Below are 19,049 nucleotides of genomic sequence, written 5' to 3'. Positions count from 1 at the left end.
GACAAGGTACTGCATGGTAGGTTGTTGCATAAAGTTAAAATCTCACAGGATCCAGGGTAAGGTATCTAAATGGATACAAAATTGGCTTCTTGACAGAAGCTGGACAGAGGGTGGTTGTAGAAAGTTATTTTTCAAACTGGAGGCCTGTGACCAACAGTGTTCCTCAGGGGTCAGTGCTGGGTCCACTGTTATTGGTCATTTATGTTAATGATTTGGCTGAAATATAGTGGGCATGGTTAGTAAATTTACAGATGACAGATTGGTGGCATGGTGGACAGTGAAGAAAATTATCTCCAATTGCAACGGGATCATGATCAATTGGGCCAGTGGGCTGACGAATGGCAGATGGGAGTTTAACTTAGACAAATGCAAGGTGATGCATTTTGGTAGACTGAACCAGGGCAGGACTTACTCAGTTAATGGTAGGACGTTGGGGCAAATTACAGAACAAAGATCTAGGGGTACATGTTCGTAGCTCCTTGAAAGTGGAGTCACAGGTGGACAGAGTGGTGAAGAAGGCATTCGGCATGCTTGGTTTCATCAGTCAGAACATTAAATACAGGAGTAGGGACGTCTTGTTGAAGTTGTACAAGACAGTGATAAGGCCACACTTGGAATACTGTATGCAATTCTTGTCACCCTATTCTGGAAATGATATTATTAAACTAGAAAGAATGCAGAAAAGATTTACTAGGATGCTACTGGGACTTGATGGATTGAGTTATAAGGCGAGGCTGAATAGACTAGGGCTTTTAGGCAAAATGCAAACTGAGGATCTGGGGAGGGAGTGTGAAAAGCTGGGAATGGAATTAAAAAGTAGAACCAACAAGGTGGTTATCTCTGGACTACTGCCTGAACTGAGTGCAGACGGGCGTAAGGTTGATAAGATTAAGGAAGTGAATGGGTGGCTCAGGGATTGGTGTGGGAGGAATGGGTTTGAATTTATGGGGCATTGGCATCAGTATTGGGGTAGGTGGGACCTGTTTGGGTGGGATGGGGTTGGTCTGAACCGTGCTGGGACCAGAGCCCTGGCAAATCGTGTAAATAGGACTGTAGGTAGGGCTTTAAACTAATTGGGGGGGGGGGGGGGGGAGGGTGTGAAGGTAGGTGACATTACAGGGTCTAAAGTTAAGGAGAGGGTACAGGTAAGGGAAGAGGCTGACGATGTCCCAATAATAAAGGGAGTAGGGGGCGTGAGTATGGTTGGTGGCGTTCTGGCAAATAGGGTCCAGGTGAAGGCTGGGATGAAGGCACTTTATCTAAATGCACGAAGCATTCGGAATAAAGTGGATGAGCTGGTGGCGCAGATCAGCACAAATGGATATGATCTGGTGGCCATTACAGAGACGTGGCTGCAAGGTGACAGGGACTGGGAGCTGAATGTCCAGGGGTATCAAGTGTTTAGGAAGGATAGGCGGGAGGAAAAAGGGGGGTGCGTAGCTCTGCTGATTAAGGATAGCATCAGGGTGGTAGCAAGAGATGATACAGGAACCAAAGAGCAGAAAGTAGAATCATTGTGGGTGGAGATTAGGAACAGCAAAGGGAGGAAGACGCTGGTGGGTGTCGTCTATAGGCCCCCAAATAATGATCTGGAGGTGGGGCGGGCTGTTAACGCGCAAATAAGTGCGGCGTGCAGGAATGGGACGGCGATAATTATGGGGGATTTCAATCTACATATTGATTGGTCAACCCATGTTGGATGCGGTGGGCTCGAGGAGGAGTTCTTGGAATGCTGCCGGGATAGTTTCCTTGAACAGTGTGTGTTGGAGCCGACAAGGGATCGAGCTATCTTGGGTGTTAGAGATGGAAAGGTGGTACGACTGGAGGGTCTTAATGACATTACTGTTACTAGAGAGGCGGTGCTCGATAGACTGGAGGGGCTGATTGTGGACAAGTCGCCAGGACCGGATGGAATGCATCCGAGGGTTCTGAAAGAAATGGCAGAGGTGATAGTGGATGCCTTGGTGGTTATTTTCCAGATGTCGCTGGATTCCGGGGAAGTGCCGGAAGATTGGAAAATGGCTAATGTTACGCCGTTGTTTAAAAAGGGTGCCAGGCAAAAGGCAGGGAATTATAGGCCGGTTAGTTTAACGTCTATTGTCGGTAAAATGTTAGAATCCGTCATCAAGGAGGAAATAGCGAAGCATCTTGAGGGAAATGGCTTGATAGAGCAGACGCAGCACGGTTTTGTTAAAGGGCAGTCGTGTCTGACAAATTTACTGGAGTTCTATGAGGATGTGTCTAGGGCGGTGGATAGAGGAGAGCCGGTGGATGTGGTCTTTCTAGATTTTCAGAAGGCGTTTGACAAAATGCCTCACAAGAGGTTATTGTAGAAGGTCGAGGGACATGGAGTTGGGGGTAGGGTGTTAGCGTGGATAGAGGATTGGTTGTCAAATAGGAGGCAGAGAGTGGGGGTCAATGGGTGCTATTCGGATTGGCGGATGGTGACTAGTGGAGTGCCCCAGGGGTCGGTGCTGGGGTCTCAGCTATTTACCATTTATATAGATGATCTGGAGGAGGGAACCGAGTGAACGGTGTCGAAATTTGCAGATGACACCAAGATTGGGGGAACGGCAAATTACGCGGAGGGTGTGGAGAGTCTACAGGAGGATCTAGATAGGCTGGGCGAATGGGCCAGGAACTGGCAAATGGAATTTAATGTTGGCAAGTGCGAGGTGGTCCACTTTGGTAGGAATAATGGTAGGAAAGATTATTACTTACGTGGAGAAAAACTGCAGCAGGCGACAGTGCAGAGGGACCTCGGGGTCCTTGTGCATGAGTCGCAAAAACCCAGCTTGCAGGTGGTCAGGAAGGCAAATGGGATGCTGGCCTTCATAGCGAGGGGGATTGAATATAAAAGTAGGGAGGTCTTGCTGCAGCTATATAGGGCATTGGTGAGGCCGCAGCTAGAGTACTGTGTGCAGTTTTGGGCGCCGTACTTACGCAAGGATATTTTGGCCTTGGAGGGAGTGCAGACGAGGTTTACTAGGCTGATGCCGGAGTTGAGGGGGTTGAGCTATGAGGAGAGGCTGAATAAACTAGGCTTGTACTCGTTAGAGTTTAGAAGAATGAGGGGAGATCTCATTGAGACGTATAAGATGATGAATGGGATGGATAGGATAGAGGTGGAGAGGCTCTTCCCGCTCAGAAAGGATAGTAGGACTAGGGGGCACAGCCTCAAGATAAAGGGGGGGCGGTTTAGAACGGAGTTGAGGAGGAACTTCTTCACTCAAAGGGTGGTGAATCTCTGGAATTCTCTGCCTGTTGAAGTGGTGGAGGCTACCTCGCTAAATATTTTTAAGACGCGGGTTGATGGGTTTTTGATAAGAGAGGGGATTAAGGGTTATGGGGAGAGGGCAGGAATGTGGAACTGAGCCACAACAGATCAGCCATGATCTTATTGAATGGCGGGGCAGGCTCGAAGGGCTGGATGGCCTACTCCTGCTCCTATTTCTTATGTTCTTATCTTGGATCTGGTGTTATGTAACGAGGAGGGTAGAATTAGGTACCTTGTGGTGAAGGATCCTCTTGGGGGGAGTGATCATTGTATGGTGGAATTTCTGGTGCAGATGGAGGAGGAGAAAGTGGGTTCCCGGACACGTGTCCTTTGTTTGAACAGAGGGGAGTACGGAAGGATGAGAGAAGAATTGGCGAATGTTGACTGGGGGAGCGCGTTGGAAGGTAGGTCTGCTGAGGAGCAGTGGAGGATCTTTAAGGAGATCTTTCTTGGTGCTCAACAGAAATTTATTCCGATGGTTAAAAAGGACCATAGGAGGAGAGGTAATAAGCCGTGGATAACAAAGGAGGTGAAGGAAAGTGTTAAATTAAAAGCGGAGGCGTGTAAGAGTAGCTAAGAGTAGTGGGCGAGAAGAGGATTGGGAGAGGTTTAAAAGTCAACAAAGATTGACAAAGAAGTTGATAAAGAAGGGTAGGATAAACTATGAAGCTGGGCTAGCGCTTAATATAAAAAAAGGATAGCAAGAGTTTTTATAAATATATAGAAGGAAGAGGCTGGCTAGGGTGAACGTTGGACCCTTAGAGGATGAGGAGGAGGACTTAGTGGTAGGGGATGGGGAAATGGCTGAGGCCTTGAATAACTTCTTTGTTTTGGTCTTCATGGAGGAGGACGTGAATAATTTGCCGGGTGTTAGCGATGGAAAGATGGTAGGACAGGAGGGTCTCAATGACATTATTGTTACTAGAGAGGCGTTGCTCAACAGACTGGAGGGACTGATTGTGGATAAGTCCCCAGGACCGGATGGAATGCATCCAAGGGTTCTGAAAGAAATGGCAGAGGTGATAGTGGATGCCTTGGTGGTTATTTTCCAAACGTCGCTGGATTCTGGGGAAGTGCCGGAAGTTTGGAAAACAGCTAATGTTACGCCGTTGTTTAAGAAGGGTGCCAGGCAAAAGGCAGGGAATTATAGGCCGGTTAGTTTAATGTCTGTTGTAGGTAAAATGTTAGAATCCGTCATCAAGGAGGAAATAGCGAGGCATCTTGAGGGAAATTGCTTGATAGAGCAGATGCAGCACGGTTTCGTTAAGGGGAAGTCGTGTCTGACAAATTTATTGGAGTTCTTTGAGGATGTGTCTAGGGCGGTGGATAGAGGAGAGCCAGTGGATGTGGTCTTTCTTGATTTTCAGAAGGCGTTTGACAAGGTACCTCACAAGAGGTTATTGCAGAAGGTAAGGGGACATGGAGTTGGGGTAGGGTGTTAGCGTGGATAGAGGATTGGCTGTCAAATAGGAGGCAGAGAGTGGGGGTCAATGGGTGCTATTCGGATTGGCGGTTGGTGACTAGTGGAGTGCCCCAGGGGTCGGTGCTGGGGCCTCAGCTATTTACCATTTATATAGATGATCTGGAGGAGGGAACCGAGTGTAAGGTGTCGAAATTTGCTGATGACACCAAGATTGGTGGAACGGCAAATTGCGTGGAGGGTGTGGAGAGTCTGCAGAAGGATCTAGATAGGCTGGGCGAATGGGCCAGGAACTGGCAAATGGAATTTAATGTTGGCAAGTGCGAGGTGGTCCACTTTGGTAGGAATAATGGTAGGAAGGACTATTACTTACGTGGCGAAAAACTGCAGCAAGCGACGGTGCAGAGGGACCTCGGGGTCCTTGTGCATGAGTCGCAAAAACCCAGCTTGCAGGTGCAGCAGGTGGTCAGGAAGGCTAATGGGATGCTGGCCTTCATAGCGAGGGGGATTGAATATAAAAGTAGGGAGGTCTTGCTGCAGCTGTATAGGGCACTGGTGAGGCCACAGCTGGAGTACTGTGTGCAGTTTTGGTCACCGCACTTACGCAAGGATATTTTGGCCTTGGAGGGAGTGCAGACGAGGTTTACTAGGCTGATGCCGGAGTTGAGGGGGTTGAGCTATGAGAGGCTGAATAAACTAGGCTTGTACTCGTTAGAGTTTAGAAGAATGAGGGGAGATCTCATTGAGACATATAAGATGATGAATGGGATGGATAGGATAGAGGTGGAGAGACTCTTCCCGCTCAGAAAGGACAGTAGGACTAGGGGGCACAGCCTCAAGATATGGGGGGGGGGGGGGGGGGGGGGGGGGGGTGCGGTTTAGAACGGAGTTGAGGGGGAACTTCTTCACTCAAAGGGTGGTGAATCTCTGGAATTCTCTGCCCGTTGAAGTGGTGGAGGCTGCCTCGCTAAATATTTTTAAGATGTGGGTTGATGGGTTTTTGATAAGCAAGGGGATTAAGGGTTATGGGGAGAGGGCGGGAAAGTGGAACTGAGCCACGACAGATCAGCCATGATCTTATTGAATGGCGGGGCAGGCTCGAAGGGCTAGTTGGCCTACTCCTGCTCCTATTTCTTATGTTCTTATGTTATCTGGAGCATAGGAGGCTGAGGGGTGACCTTACAGAGATCTACAAAATGAGGGGCATAGACAAGATAGATAGTTAGTATCTTTTGCCAAAGGTAGGGGAGTCTAAAACTAGAGGGCATAGGTTTAAGGTAAGAGGGGAAAGATACAAAAGTGTCCAGGGGGCAATTTTTTCACACAAAGAGTGGTGAGTGTCTGGAACAAGCTGCCAGAGGTGGTAGAAGAGGCGGGTACAATTGTATCTTTTAAAAAGCATTTAGATAGTTACATGGGTACAATGGGTATAGAGGGATATGGGCCAAATGTGGACAATTGGGATTAGATTCGGGATTTTAAAAAAAGGGCAGCTTGGACAAGTTGGGCCGAAGGACCTGTTTCCTCCATGACCAGAGTAGCGAAAGCTGCATTGGAATCCTGCGAGGATAGGGAGAGCTATCTTTAGAACTGATGGTCCCATTCACAGAATAATCTACTGCAACAAGTCTAGCAGCGGCAGCTGAGAATGAATAATGTCACCGACACCCAAAAGGTCTTAGTTCCAAATGTACAATCCCCAGAAAAGCTGTTCATGCAATGGAAGCAGAAAGAGTGCAGAACAGAATAGCTGAATTAAGAAGTAGTGTACAGTGCCTGCCCAGTCCACTGCACAATATCCACTAGGCTATCTTCTTGGGGCATATTCCCACACTTAGCAAGACTTTAGGTTGCAAGGTGAACTGAATTAAAAATATAATTCTACAGAACATCAAGTGATGTTGGCAAAAAGGAGGTAAAAATCAGTTCAAATCATTCATCACAACAATTGTAAACAATGAAGAATTTACACTTCATACAAAATTCATTTCTTAATGCCCAAGTTTCAAGGTTCCTTTCCTTCAGGGAATGCACCCTTCCCATCCAGAACAGAATGAAAGAATAAACGAACATTAAGGAACTGTGCTGGAGCTTGGCTTAAGGCAGTTTGATAAAGCAAAGATGACAAATAACACAACAGTGTAAGGTTCACAATCCTTGCTTCTAAGATGATTGACTGTGTCAATTGACTATCGAGCCATCAGAATGAAGGAAATGCATGTGGACCATTCCTTTCCTTATCTCAATTGGTATTCTATCTCAGACACTTCCTTCATTTGCTGTCAGTCCTACCTATCGTAACCAATCGATTCTGGGGTCAATAAGCTTAGCCCTGGCACATTCAGAGACATTTCCAAGGGCCCCAATATAATTCATACCAATTTTCTAGTAGTGACAGTTCCACTGAGGCATTACAAGAACATAATGGGTAATATATCTCAGGAACTCCCTCAAAATGATTTTCTAGATAAGGGACCGTGGGTGAAGGAGTCACCAATTTCACCGAGTGGAATTTACAGGTGGATAGGTAAGAATTCAAGGATAAAGGAGACTCATTAGCCGTTTGAGCCGAATCTGCCATTCAACATGACCATGGCTCATCACCTGTCTCAACCTCACTTTCTTGCCCACATCCCACACAATAAACCCCCTCAGTCTTGAATATATCCAATGATGGAGAATCCACAACCCTTTGGAGTAGATAATTCCATAATTCGAAAGATTCAAACCCTCTGACTGAAGAATTTTTCATATCAGTCCTAAATGTGACAGTGCTCCCATTTTCCAAACTTCCCAGCCAGGATAGAATAAACATCTGTGTCCGCCCTATCAAGCCCCTTCAGAATCTTGTCTGTTTCTGTCATATTACCTCTCATTCTTCAAAAAATCGAGAGAACATGGGCCCAACGTATTCAGGGAGAAAGTTGCCTGCAAATAGCCCTTGTTGGATGATCCACTCTACATGGGACTTGGCACCTAATCGGAGCCTTGTACTGTCTACATCTTCCAATTACTTTTCCTCACGTTCAAGTTTGATGTCCAAACGTTTAGCTTATGTTTCTTATTCATAAACAGGCCATACATGCATGCAGACTAGTATTGAGCTTTCTTATTAGAAAATATAAGAAACAGTAGGCCATGAAACTTGTCCATCATACAATAAGATGACAGAGGTCTTCTGCATCAACCTCACTTTCCCAGATTATCCCTGTACCCCTTGGTGCTCTGAGTGACCGAATAGATATTGATCTGTCTTGAATATATTTATTACTGAATATCCACATCCCTCTCACATAGACAACGCCTAAGATTCACTACCCCTTGAGCGATAAATTTCTCCTCATCCCAATACTCCTCATTAACTCCTCATTTGGAAACAATGACCTCTAATTCTAGACTCTCCAACCAGGGAAAACAGCCACTCTATCAAGGCCTTTAAGAATTTAATACATTACAATGAAATAATTTCTCATTCTTCTAAACGCCAGAATATGGGCTCATCCTCCTTCCCCTCCTCTCATAGGACAATTTTCACATCTGGGGAATCAATCCAGTTGCGCCATTTTTCTGCTTCGTCCAAGATAACTGTATTCTTTCCAGATCTCTTAACACAGGCATAGAGCACGTTTTTTACCTCTAGGAGATTTCTAGTTTACTTAGTGTTGTCCCTAACTGTTTCAGGATCCCGAGCCCACAGCTTAGATTGATGCTTAGGAAGTTTGAATTCTATCAGTAGAGCTCTCCTGCCCCATTTGTTTTTAAGAAGCACACATGAAATGCACTCTTCTATAAGATGACAGTTCCCCTGGATGGTCGTAAGGCAGCCCTTTGATACAAAGTCAAGCTAGGCTGTGCAGGAGGGCACAATTCTTCCTCAAAAATGTCAAAAGCAGCCACGACAAGCTACTTTTCACAATTAATTGAAGTGCCATCCTGCAGACTCCACTAGCCCTGACATCGGATTGATTCTCCACCATTTGCCAGTGGATGATATTTACTTGGTCCACTTATTGTACAGTAATTCACATCAAAAGTGTGCACTCTGTCTCAATAATTCAATTCTCCAGATTACTTTTCAGGCATTATTTTCCCTTTAGAGGAATTTTTCTATTCTTGTGTGACTTGGGAATATTACTTAAAGATTTTGAAAAAGATGCCGAAAGAGAAATTGCTGGAAAATCTCAACAGGTCTGGCAGCCTCTGTAAGGAGAGAAAAGAGCTGACGTTTCGAGTCTAGATGATCCTCTGTCAAAGCTAAAAGGCATAGGCACCATTTATACTGCAGAGCAAGGGAATGAAAGGTGAGTCATAGCCACAGAAACCAGGAGAGAAGGCAACTAATGGCAGTCCATAGAGATAATAAAGGGTGTGAATGGCCAAATGGCAGAGAAGCTGAAATGACAAAGTGGGGTGTGATTGTTGTCTGGTGTACTGACCTCTACCTCGCAGAAGCTGAGTGCCAACTCTCAGATACTTCTTCCTACCACCTCCTGGACCATGACCACATCACTAAACATCAAGCCATTATCTCCAACATCGTCACCAACCTCATTTACTCTGGATGTCTTCCCCCCACAGCTTCCAACATCAGGATCCCAGCCCCAGACAGTCCACTTTTACGCACTTCCCAAAATCCACAAAAAGGACTGTCTTGGTGGGCCCATTGGGGCAGGAGCATGCTGACACACTGATCTTATTTCCTTTTATCTTGACTCCATCCTCACTCCCCTGGTCCATTCCCTCCCCACCTACATCCAGGATTACTCTGATGCCCTGCGTCATATTAACTGCTTTGTTCACAGGGCCTAACTGCCTCCTATTTCACCATGGATGTTCAATTTCTCTACACCTCCATCCCACACCAGGACAGCTGAGCGCTCTTGGCTTCTCTCTTGAAAGGGGCCTGAACAATTCCATCCACCACCACTCACCTCCACTTGGCTGAGCTTGTTCTCTCAACAACTTCTCCCTTAACTTATCCTACTTTCTCAAAATCAAAGGTGTAACAATGGGTACCTGCATGGGTCCTAGCTACTCTTATCTTTTTATGGGTATGTGGGACATTATTTGTTCCAGGCCTATCCAGGTCCCCTCTCAACTCCTTTATCAATATATTTTGGTACCGCTTCATGCTCTCGTCCAGACTTCGAAAAATTCATCAACTTCGCTTCCAGTTTCCACTATTCATTGCCTTTAGCATGTGCATCTCACTTTCTTTCCCTTCCTTGATCTTTCTGTCTCCATTTCCAGCAATAGACTATCTACCAATACCCTTTACAAACCCACTGACTCCCACAGTATCTGAACTACAGCTCTTCACACCCCACATCCTGAAGGACTCCATCCCTTTCTTTCAGCTGCTTCACCTCCATCGCATTTGTTCCGATGATGATACTTTCCAAAGTGGTGCTTCTAATATGTGCTTTTTTCTCAACCATGGAGTCCCTTCTACAGTTGTCGACAGGGCCCTCAACAGCGTGCAGTCCATCGCCTGCGTCACGATCCTCACCCCCTCCCAGAACAAGGATAGAGTGCCCTTGTTTTCACATTTCACCCCACCAGCCTCGCATGCAAAGCATAATCCTCATCCATTTTCGCCAACTCCAGAGTGATGCCACCACCAAACCATCTTCCCTTCACTCCCTCTGTCAGCATTCTGCAGAGGCCGTTCCCTCTGGGATAACCTAGTCCACTCCTCCACTACACCCAGCACCTCTCCCATCACTCATGGCACCTTCCCATGCAATCGCAGAAGATGCAACACCTGTCCCTTTACCTCTTCTATGATCACCATCTAAGGTTCAAAACGCTTATTCCAGGTTAAGCAGCGTTTCACTTGCACCTCTTTCAGTTTGGTCTATTACATTTGCTGCTCCCAATGTGGTCTCCTCTATATCGGAGAGACCAAGCATAGACTGGGTGACTGATTTGCTGAGCGCCTTCAGTCTGGCGCAATCAGGACCCTTACCTTCTGGTTGCTTGCCAATTTAACACACGATCCTGTTCCCATGCCCATACATCTGTCCTTGGCTTGCTGCAATGTCCCAGTGAAGCTCAACGCAAACTGGAGGAACAGGATCTCATCTTCCGACGAGGCACTTTACAGCCTTCCAGTCTTAACATTGAATTCAACAACTTCAGATAATTTGCTTTACCCACTCGGCCCCTTTGTTTTCATTTTGTTTTACCTTACTGTTCTCTACCTTATATTTCTTTATTGTCTTCATTTTTCTCCCCCCCACACTCTTTCCCTCGATTTTATCCCCTTCCTTACATTTTCTCCCCTTTTGCTTCCCCTTTTCCACATTTTACCACTATTTCCCCCTCTCCCTCCCCCTCACACAAACACACATCCCAGCAAACATCATGATCTGTCACAGCTTATCCTCTCATTTTAGCTTCTCTGCCGTTTGGCCATTCACACCCTTTATTCTCTGTGGGCTAACATTAGCAGCCTTTCCCCTGGATTCTGTGGCTATGACTCATCTTTCCCCCTGCAGTATAAATATCTCCCCCTTTCTCTGCCTTTTAGTTTTGACAAAGGATCACCTGGACTTGAAACATCAGCTCGTCTCTCCTTATAGTTGCTGCCAAACCCGCTAAGATTTTCCAGCATTTTCTCTTTTGGTTTCAGATTCCAGTATCTGCAGTAACTTGCTTTTGGTTTGAAAAAGATCAATGGAGAGAGAGAGCTTCTTCATCAGCCATGGAGTTGTAACATTTATTAAATGTAATAGGACTGGAGGAAAGATGACATGGCTTTTCAAAATTCAACTTGTAGCAGATTACAAAGGTGGTTACAGAGGAAAGTCACAAAATTAAGTGAACAGATGAGGCTACAGTAGGTTGGGCAGTGTTAAGGATACAACTTCAGAGATAGATAGCAAGGACATGCTCATAGGGAAGGGTACTTGGACACAAAACTAATCAAGACATTCACTGAAGAAACATCAGGGGAAACAGGTGCCCAAAAGGCACTATTTCCTTATCCTCCATTTCTCCCTTGCATCACAGATGATCTCAGTGCCTCTGAACACAGTGGCTGAAACAGGACATGTTGTACAACAGCACTACCGTATTAAAGGCTGATTTGCGAAGTGCAGACTGAATGTACACACCATAGTTTGACAATCTTGCTTGTGCTTTCAATGAATTACCTTCTATAGACTGAGGAATCTCAGCTAATGCATTAAACACTTTCTAAGAATTCATAACTGCAGGAGTAGGCTATTGAACCCTGGAGTCTGCTCCACTATTCAGTATGATCATGGCTGACCTCATCATCTCGTTCTTAACTCCTTGTTCCTGCCGGTTCACTACAGCCCTTCAAATCTTCACTAATTAAAAATCTTCCTTAGATTTACTCAAAATCCTGGCATCCAGGGCTAGGAATGGGTTAATAGCCCTTCCAAATTAAATCCTAATTTGATGTCAATTATTCAACAGAAGTCATTGATATGTAAAGGGGCCACAGGTGGAGTTAGTGGAGAATTGCGTCTGAAGTTTGGGCGGTACAGTAGCACAGTGGTAGCACTGCTGCTTCACAGCGCCAGTAACCTGGGTTCGATTTCTGGCTTGGGTCACTGTCTGTGTGGAGTTTGCACATTCTCCTTCTGTCTGCATGGGTTTCCTCCAGGTGCTCCGAGGAAATTTCTCATCTGTTTTAAATTTACTACCCCTTACCCTAAAACTATGACCTCTTGCTCTAGATTGCCCCACGAGGAGGAAACATCTCCTCTGCATCTGCTTTGTCAATTCTCCCTATCATCTTGTACACCTCAATCACAGCTACCCTCATTTGTTCTTCTAAACTCCAGCGAGTATAAGCCCAAACTGCCAAATCTCCCTTCATAAGACAAACCCCTTATCTCTGGAATTAATCTAGTGAACCGCCCCTGAACTACCTCCAGTGGTATATCGTCCCTCAAGTAAGGGGATCAAACCTCTACACAATATTCTTAGTGTGGTCTCAGTAATGCTTTGTACAGGAGCAGCAACACTTCGCTACATTTATACTCTATTTCAATAAATGCCACAAATCAATTTGCCTTCCTTATTACCAGCTGTACCTGCATGCTAACTTTCTGATTCATGCACAAGGACATCCAGATCCCTCTATACCAAAGCATTCTGAAGTTTCTCTCCATTCAGATAGTAATTTGCCTTTGTATTCATCCTACTAAAATGGATAACCTCACACTTATCCACATTAAACTTCATCTGCCAAATTTTGTTCCATTCACTTAACCTATCTAAATCCATTTGTAAATTTCTTATTTCATTATCACAACTTGCTATCCCACCTATTCTGGTGTCACCTATAATTTTGGCTATAGTACCTTCTGTCCCTGTATTTAAGTTATTAATATAAATTGTAAATGGTTGGGGGCCCAAGGACCAAACGCTGCAGCATCGACTAGTTACATCTTTTCAACCAGAAAAGGAAAACGTATCCTGAATTTCTACACGGATTTAAATTTAATATCCTTTCTTTATGGTACTTCCCTTTAGGCCCCTAAGCTATCCTCGTGAAATAATTGTTTAGCTTGCTACACTCCTAACTCTACGGCACTGCTGCTGAGTGTGTAGATACACAGAACCATATAGCAACGCTGTTGCTGACAGTGGCTGCTCACAGGACTTAACCGAAGTCCATCCTTTTACTAGTTTCTTGGGATTTGGATAGGTTAAGTGAATGAAACAAAATTTGGCAGATAAAGTTTAATGTGGACAAGTGTGAGGTTATCCATTTTGGAAGGGAAAATAAAAAGGCAAATTATCTAAATGGAGAGAAACTTCAGAGTGCTTTGGTGTAGAGGAATTTGGGTGTGCATGAATCAGAAAGTTAGCATGCAGGTACAGCCGGTAATAAGGAAGGCAAATGGATTTATGGCATTTATTGAAATAGAGTATATAAGTAGTGAAGCGTTGCTGTTCCTTTACAAAGCATTACTGAAATCACACTGCTTTGCTACGCAGGCAAGTACCCCTTGGCTTCACACGGTTTAGGTTGCCAATCACTGGCTTAATAAGTCTCAAACCTGGTGTTGTCAGACTTCTTACTGTTAATAAGTCTCAAACCAGGATATAAACAGAGCCACAACCTTCCACTCTGCTCACTAAGCAGTAATATCACAATACTCATCAATACATTTACATTCTTATAGGATCACCTCAATCTCCATGAAATCAAACTCCACAGCACACGTGTACATCAGGGTGTCAAAATCCTTGTAGTTGGTGAACTTAGACTTCAGTAGGTTACTTATGTGTGCCTGTAAGCAAAGAGGAAACATGGTCACAGATGGTTAGAGCATTTCCCTCTCATGCTGCACTTTGTACTGTTCACAGTGAGTGACCAATGGCAACAATGCATCAACCTTGAACGTGTGCACAGGATGGTTCAAAGCTCAGAATGAAGAGGTGTGAGAGACAAACTGACAAGAATGATACAGACATTGGCTGGGATTCTCAGATGTCGCCTGCAGCTGGGATCCTTCAGTCCCACTGCAGTGAATGGAGTTTTGGCTGAGTGCCAAATTCTCCGTTCCAGGTGGTAGCAGTGGCGGGATGAACGAGATTGTAGAATTCCAGCCATCAACTGGAAGAAAGTGCATTTTCAATTTGAAAACTAATGTTGGTGATTGTGCACGATCATCTTGCACAACAAAACTTCACTTACGTTCATCTAAACTAACAAATGCAAGAGAATTAACAGGAACGAGGTGCCCAAAGGCTGTGATCCAGGTTTACTTGAAGAATGCAATTTTTTTTATTCATTCGTGGGACATGGGTGGTGTCGCTGGCTGGCCATTTATTGCCCATCCCTAGTTGCCCTTGGAGGGCAGTTGAGAGTCACACGTAGACCAGGCCAGGTAAGGACGGCAGATTTGCTTTCCTGAGGGACATTAATGAACTGGATGGGTTTTTAACAACAACTGACAATGGGGTTTCACGGCCATCAGTAGATTCTTAATCCCAGATTTTTCTTCTGCTGTGGCGGGATTCGAACCTGGGTCCCCAGGACATTAGCTGAGTTTCTGGATTAATAGTCTAGCGATAATACCACTGGGCCATCGCCTCCCCTAGGCAGCAATTCATCACTTCTAATGAGGATTATAACACTGCAGGCCTCAGCTCACAGACCTGCCCTCCCTTCGATTGTTAACACTAAACAAGTTGTATAAGATTGATGAATGAACTCATCAAGGCTCCCAGAACAAGCCTGTATACAGGAGATTTTCGGAAAGATTGCACAACCAATATCATTCTCCATGTTACAAACTCTTCCAATAAACAGCAGTCTGCTGTATGCTTTTCCACACTTGCACAACGGACCTTTCATTCATATGGGAAAGATGGAGAAATGAAGGAAAATTAAAACAAAACGTGCAGCTTCAGCCCATACCTTTTCTTGCCAAGGGTCTACCTACATCTCTCAATAAGGAAATATGGAGCAGACTAGAACAGTGATTCCAACCTGTTGATGTGAATGGCTAGGTTTCAATTCTTTTCTCAATTACGGGGCCAGTCGGCATATTTTGGAAAGATAAGCCATTAGAGATTTATCTCACTATTAATCAAAACCACAAAAAAAGTGCATTTTTATGAATAAGCTTCAAATGAAAAGACTAATTTATTTGCTCACTTTCCAGTCACCGTACTGCACACTGATTCAGTGAGCTTTCTGGCATTGTTTTTGCTTGTATGAGGGGTTAATATCTGCCTGCACATTTGATATAGCATTGTGGAGTATTCCGGATAGATGTTAGCCTGTCAGGAGTCATCTTGATTTTGGTTTGGTGTTTTTCACGGTGCTGCCAAAAGGGCATGCTTTGATAGATTTGGATAAGACTCTGAGGGAAAGTATCAAGTAGGAAATGTCAGACTGTCACATTCTACGAAGGATCTCTTCATGTCACTGTCATTTTCGATCTCAATTAGTTCCAGGGAATGCATCATGAGCATCAGTTCCAATTGGATCAGCAAACACCCTCGGTTCATCATAATGTTCCCTGAAATTCACAAATCTTGGTTTGAATTCACCTCTCAGGCTGCCAGTAGAATGATGATTCAGAGTTTAATCCTTTGCTAGGATTCTCCCAGTGAATACCAGCACAGCACACTGTAGCATCATTACACAAAACAGAAATCACTAATACAGTCAACCACTTTAGTTACATAAATTCAGCTCTGTATGCTGCCAGCTTCCTGGAAATCAGAATCCTGTCTATGCATCTTTTGTATACCTGATTCATAAAAATAAATACTTACATCATCAGCAACTCCTAATAATTTAGAAGCCACGAATTTGAGCACAATAGTTCCAATGAGCCAGACAGTTCCTTTTGCCATCTGCAAAATTATGCAAATACAAATTATATTCACACACAAATCACAGAATTTCACTGTCTGTGATGGCCCTTTAAGGAGCAATTCACCTTGTGCCATTTCCCCACCTTCTCCCTGTGGCCCTGCACATTCTCTCTTTTCAGATAATAATCCAATTCCCTATTAAATGCCTTGATTGAATTTGCCTCCACCACACTGTGTATTCCAATCTTAACTGTTCCGTGTTAAAAAGCTTTTACTCATATCATCATTGCTCCTCTTGGCAATTATCTAAAACCTGCACCCTCTGGTTCTTGAGCCTTTCACCAATTTCTCCCGATTTACTCTGTCCAAAAATCTCATGATTTTGAATAACTCCATCAAATCACCTCTCAAACTTCTACAAGGAAAACTGTCCCAACTTCTCCCATCTAAATGAAGTTCCTTATTCCAGGGATCATTCTTGTAAATCTTTTCTGCATATTCAGTAATGCCTTCACATCCTTCCTAAAGTGTGACACGCGGAACCAGTTGAGGTCAAACTTTCATGCAGGTTTAATATAACTTTCCTGTTTTTGTATTCAGTGTCTGGCCTATATGCAACTGCAGATCCACAGCAATATGACTGACTCTTAAATGCCCTCTGAAGTGGCCTTGCAAACCCCTCAGTTGAAGGGCAATTAGGGGTGGGCACTAAATGCTGGCCCAGCCAGCAACACACACACCTCATCAATGAATTAAAATATATATTGCCTTCCCTGTAACGTGTGATCAAGACCAACTCCAAAGACTTGAACATATAATCTAGGCTGACAGTGCAAACTGCACTGTTTTTCAGATGAGATGGTAAGTCAAGGCCCAATTGCCTGCTTCGGTACATTCAAAGATGATCCCGGGTCACAAGTGAAAGATTGGCAGAGAAGTTTTCCCAGGGTCCAGATCAACATTAATTCTCCAACCATCATCACTAAAATAGTTTAACTGTTAATTGAGATCACTACTATTTGCGGAACCTTGCTATGCCGAAATTGACTGCTGTATTCCCCTACAATGGTGGCAACACTTCAAAATTAACTTATCAGCTATGCAATCTGATGTTGAGGATGCAAAAGTTTTTATATAAATGCAAGTTGTCTTACACAAAATCAACATCTTCATTCCTTCAATGTCTCCAATTATAAAACCCAGAAAATCATTTGCTTTTTATAGTCTTTTTTATTTCGCTCTCATCTTTAAAAACCATTGAATCGACACTGCTCCATCTCACTACTCCTGAACGTTATTGTTCATGGGATGCCTGCACAACGTATCACACTACTTCCCACTGCATCTTCGATTCCCAAAGTCCAGTAAACTTGAAAAGAAGTCTTCTTATTACAAATGTCCCATGATGTCCCTCCATTAATCCACAGGTCACAATTTTTGTCCAAATCATTGCCCCAGTGAATCCTAATACCTGGATGTGGAGATGCTGGGGTGGGCACAGTAAGTCTCAACACCAGGTTAAAGTCCAACAGGTTTATTTGGGATCACGCACTTTTGGAGCACTGCTCCTTCATCAGGTGCATGGATACCTGATGGACTTTAACTTGGTGTTGTGGGACTTCTTACTGTGCTCATGATAGCCTGTAAAGTATCTTCTGAGGAAGCAATGCCCCTCTGAATTTATTTATAAGCTTTGAGGTCTCTGAGGCACCAGCATCAGCTTGCTTTGTTAGAAATAGACTTGGAGTCACAGCGTATTCATTTGATCAAGGAGTTAATCCTGTCCCTCCTCAGTATTGTATCCTGGTTATTTACTTCCTTTAGAAGAGGTGAGGAACTGTACACTCCGCTTGTGTGGGAGCAGTGGAACATTTGTATTTCAGCATCAACTTCAATTTTTTTCAATGCCAGGATTGACTTCACTGATTCTCCAGAAAGTACAGGACAAAACACAACATGTTGGTGAGAAATACCAGACTGGCAGTCCAGTCAAAAGATTGCCCTGCACTTTGCAGCTTGGATTTCCCAAAGAGTAGGAGCCTGAATGAGGTAGAGCAGAGTGCCATTGATGCCTGCCTGACTTCATAAGCATCAGTAGTTACAATTTACAGACAGCTTCCATTTGATATTTTGGGTGAGATCCATGCATTGAAATGTTTCTCGTTTGGAACTTGTCTTTGGGAACATGAAATTGGATGCTATTGCAGGGTTCAAAGGAATGAATGCACATGCTTAAAGGGACAGATAACATTAGCATCTCTATACAGATAATTGCAGAATGGCTCACAGGACTGGAGCGACAGAAAGCAATATCTTTTGACACAGAATAGGGTAGGGTCACAGGGAGTGGCACAAAGTTGACGACAAGAAGCTACAAGGGCACAAATGCCAATTTTAGCACCATCACCCCACATTCAGCCATGTAGAATTAATTCAATAACTGTAATGCCGCAGCCAATAGATCAACAATTGCCAAGAAAATACTGTATTAAGCATCCTCCCAGTTACATTGGCATGTCTCTTAGACTGTAATTAAGTAGCTCTAATAGATTACAAGGCATGCCAGAAATTGCCCGGTGCCCTTGACATCTCCTGCCTTCACCTGGAAAAGACCTTTGACCACATCCTTGCATTCCTGATCCCACAACAGTCATTTAACTACACAGCACGGCCTCAGTTTTACCTGCCTGATACAGGAACCAAAGGCACCTCTCACTTTTGACATCCTTTCTCAGCAAGCTAATCAGATATGAGGGGGAGTCTCAACGAGGCAGTAGCTGCACTAGCCTGCAACTCAGTAAGGAATAATTATAAATGGGCTTGGTGCAATGAAGGTTGCCATAATTTATAATTTTCCAGAGCCCATGGATTCAGAGTGCTCCTTGTACATTTTACCATGCAAGTTATTTGAATCGATCAATAACTTTCTGACTTTTACATGCGTTCATTTGTACAGATGTCACAGTAATACCTGACATTTATTTCAGTGACATTGACAGCAGTTACCAAGATTGGAAATAAATGCAGTCAATGTCC

At 44.2% G+C, this 19,049-nt stretch overlaps 1 protein-coding gene across 2 annotated transcripts in view; it reads right to left on the bottom strand.

The window, feature by feature from the left end:
- The window catches only part of dpy19l1l (dpy-19-like 1, like (H. sapiens)), an 80,836-nt gene that overhangs the window by 35,704 nt on the left and 26,083 nt on the right, over positions 1 to 19,049 (bottom strand). For both annotated transcript variants that reach the window (XM_080193984.1, XM_080193983.1), the window contains exons 13-14: positions 15,972 to 16,052; positions 13,871 to 13,972 (exon numbers count right to left, since the gene is read on the bottom strand). In XM_080193984.1, coding sequence (XP_080050110.1) covers positions 13,871 to 13,972; positions 15,972 to 16,052 — 183 coding nt within the window. The remainder of the gene's footprint in view (positions 1 to 13,870; positions 13,973 to 15,971; positions 16,053 to 19,049) is intronic.

The sequence above is a fragment of the Carcharhinus amblyrhynchos genome, chromosome 8, assembly GCF_965287045.1.
Source record: "Carcharhinus amblyrhynchos chromosome 8, sCarAmb.v2.hapA, whole genome shotgun sequence".
NCBI classification, from domain to species: Eukaryota; Metazoa; Chordata; class Chondrichthyes; order Carcharhiniformes; family Carcharhinidae; genus Carcharhinus; species Carcharhinus amblyrhynchos.
Note: the sequence above shows the minus strand (reverse complement) of the source record. Positions and strands in the feature narration are given on the sequence as shown.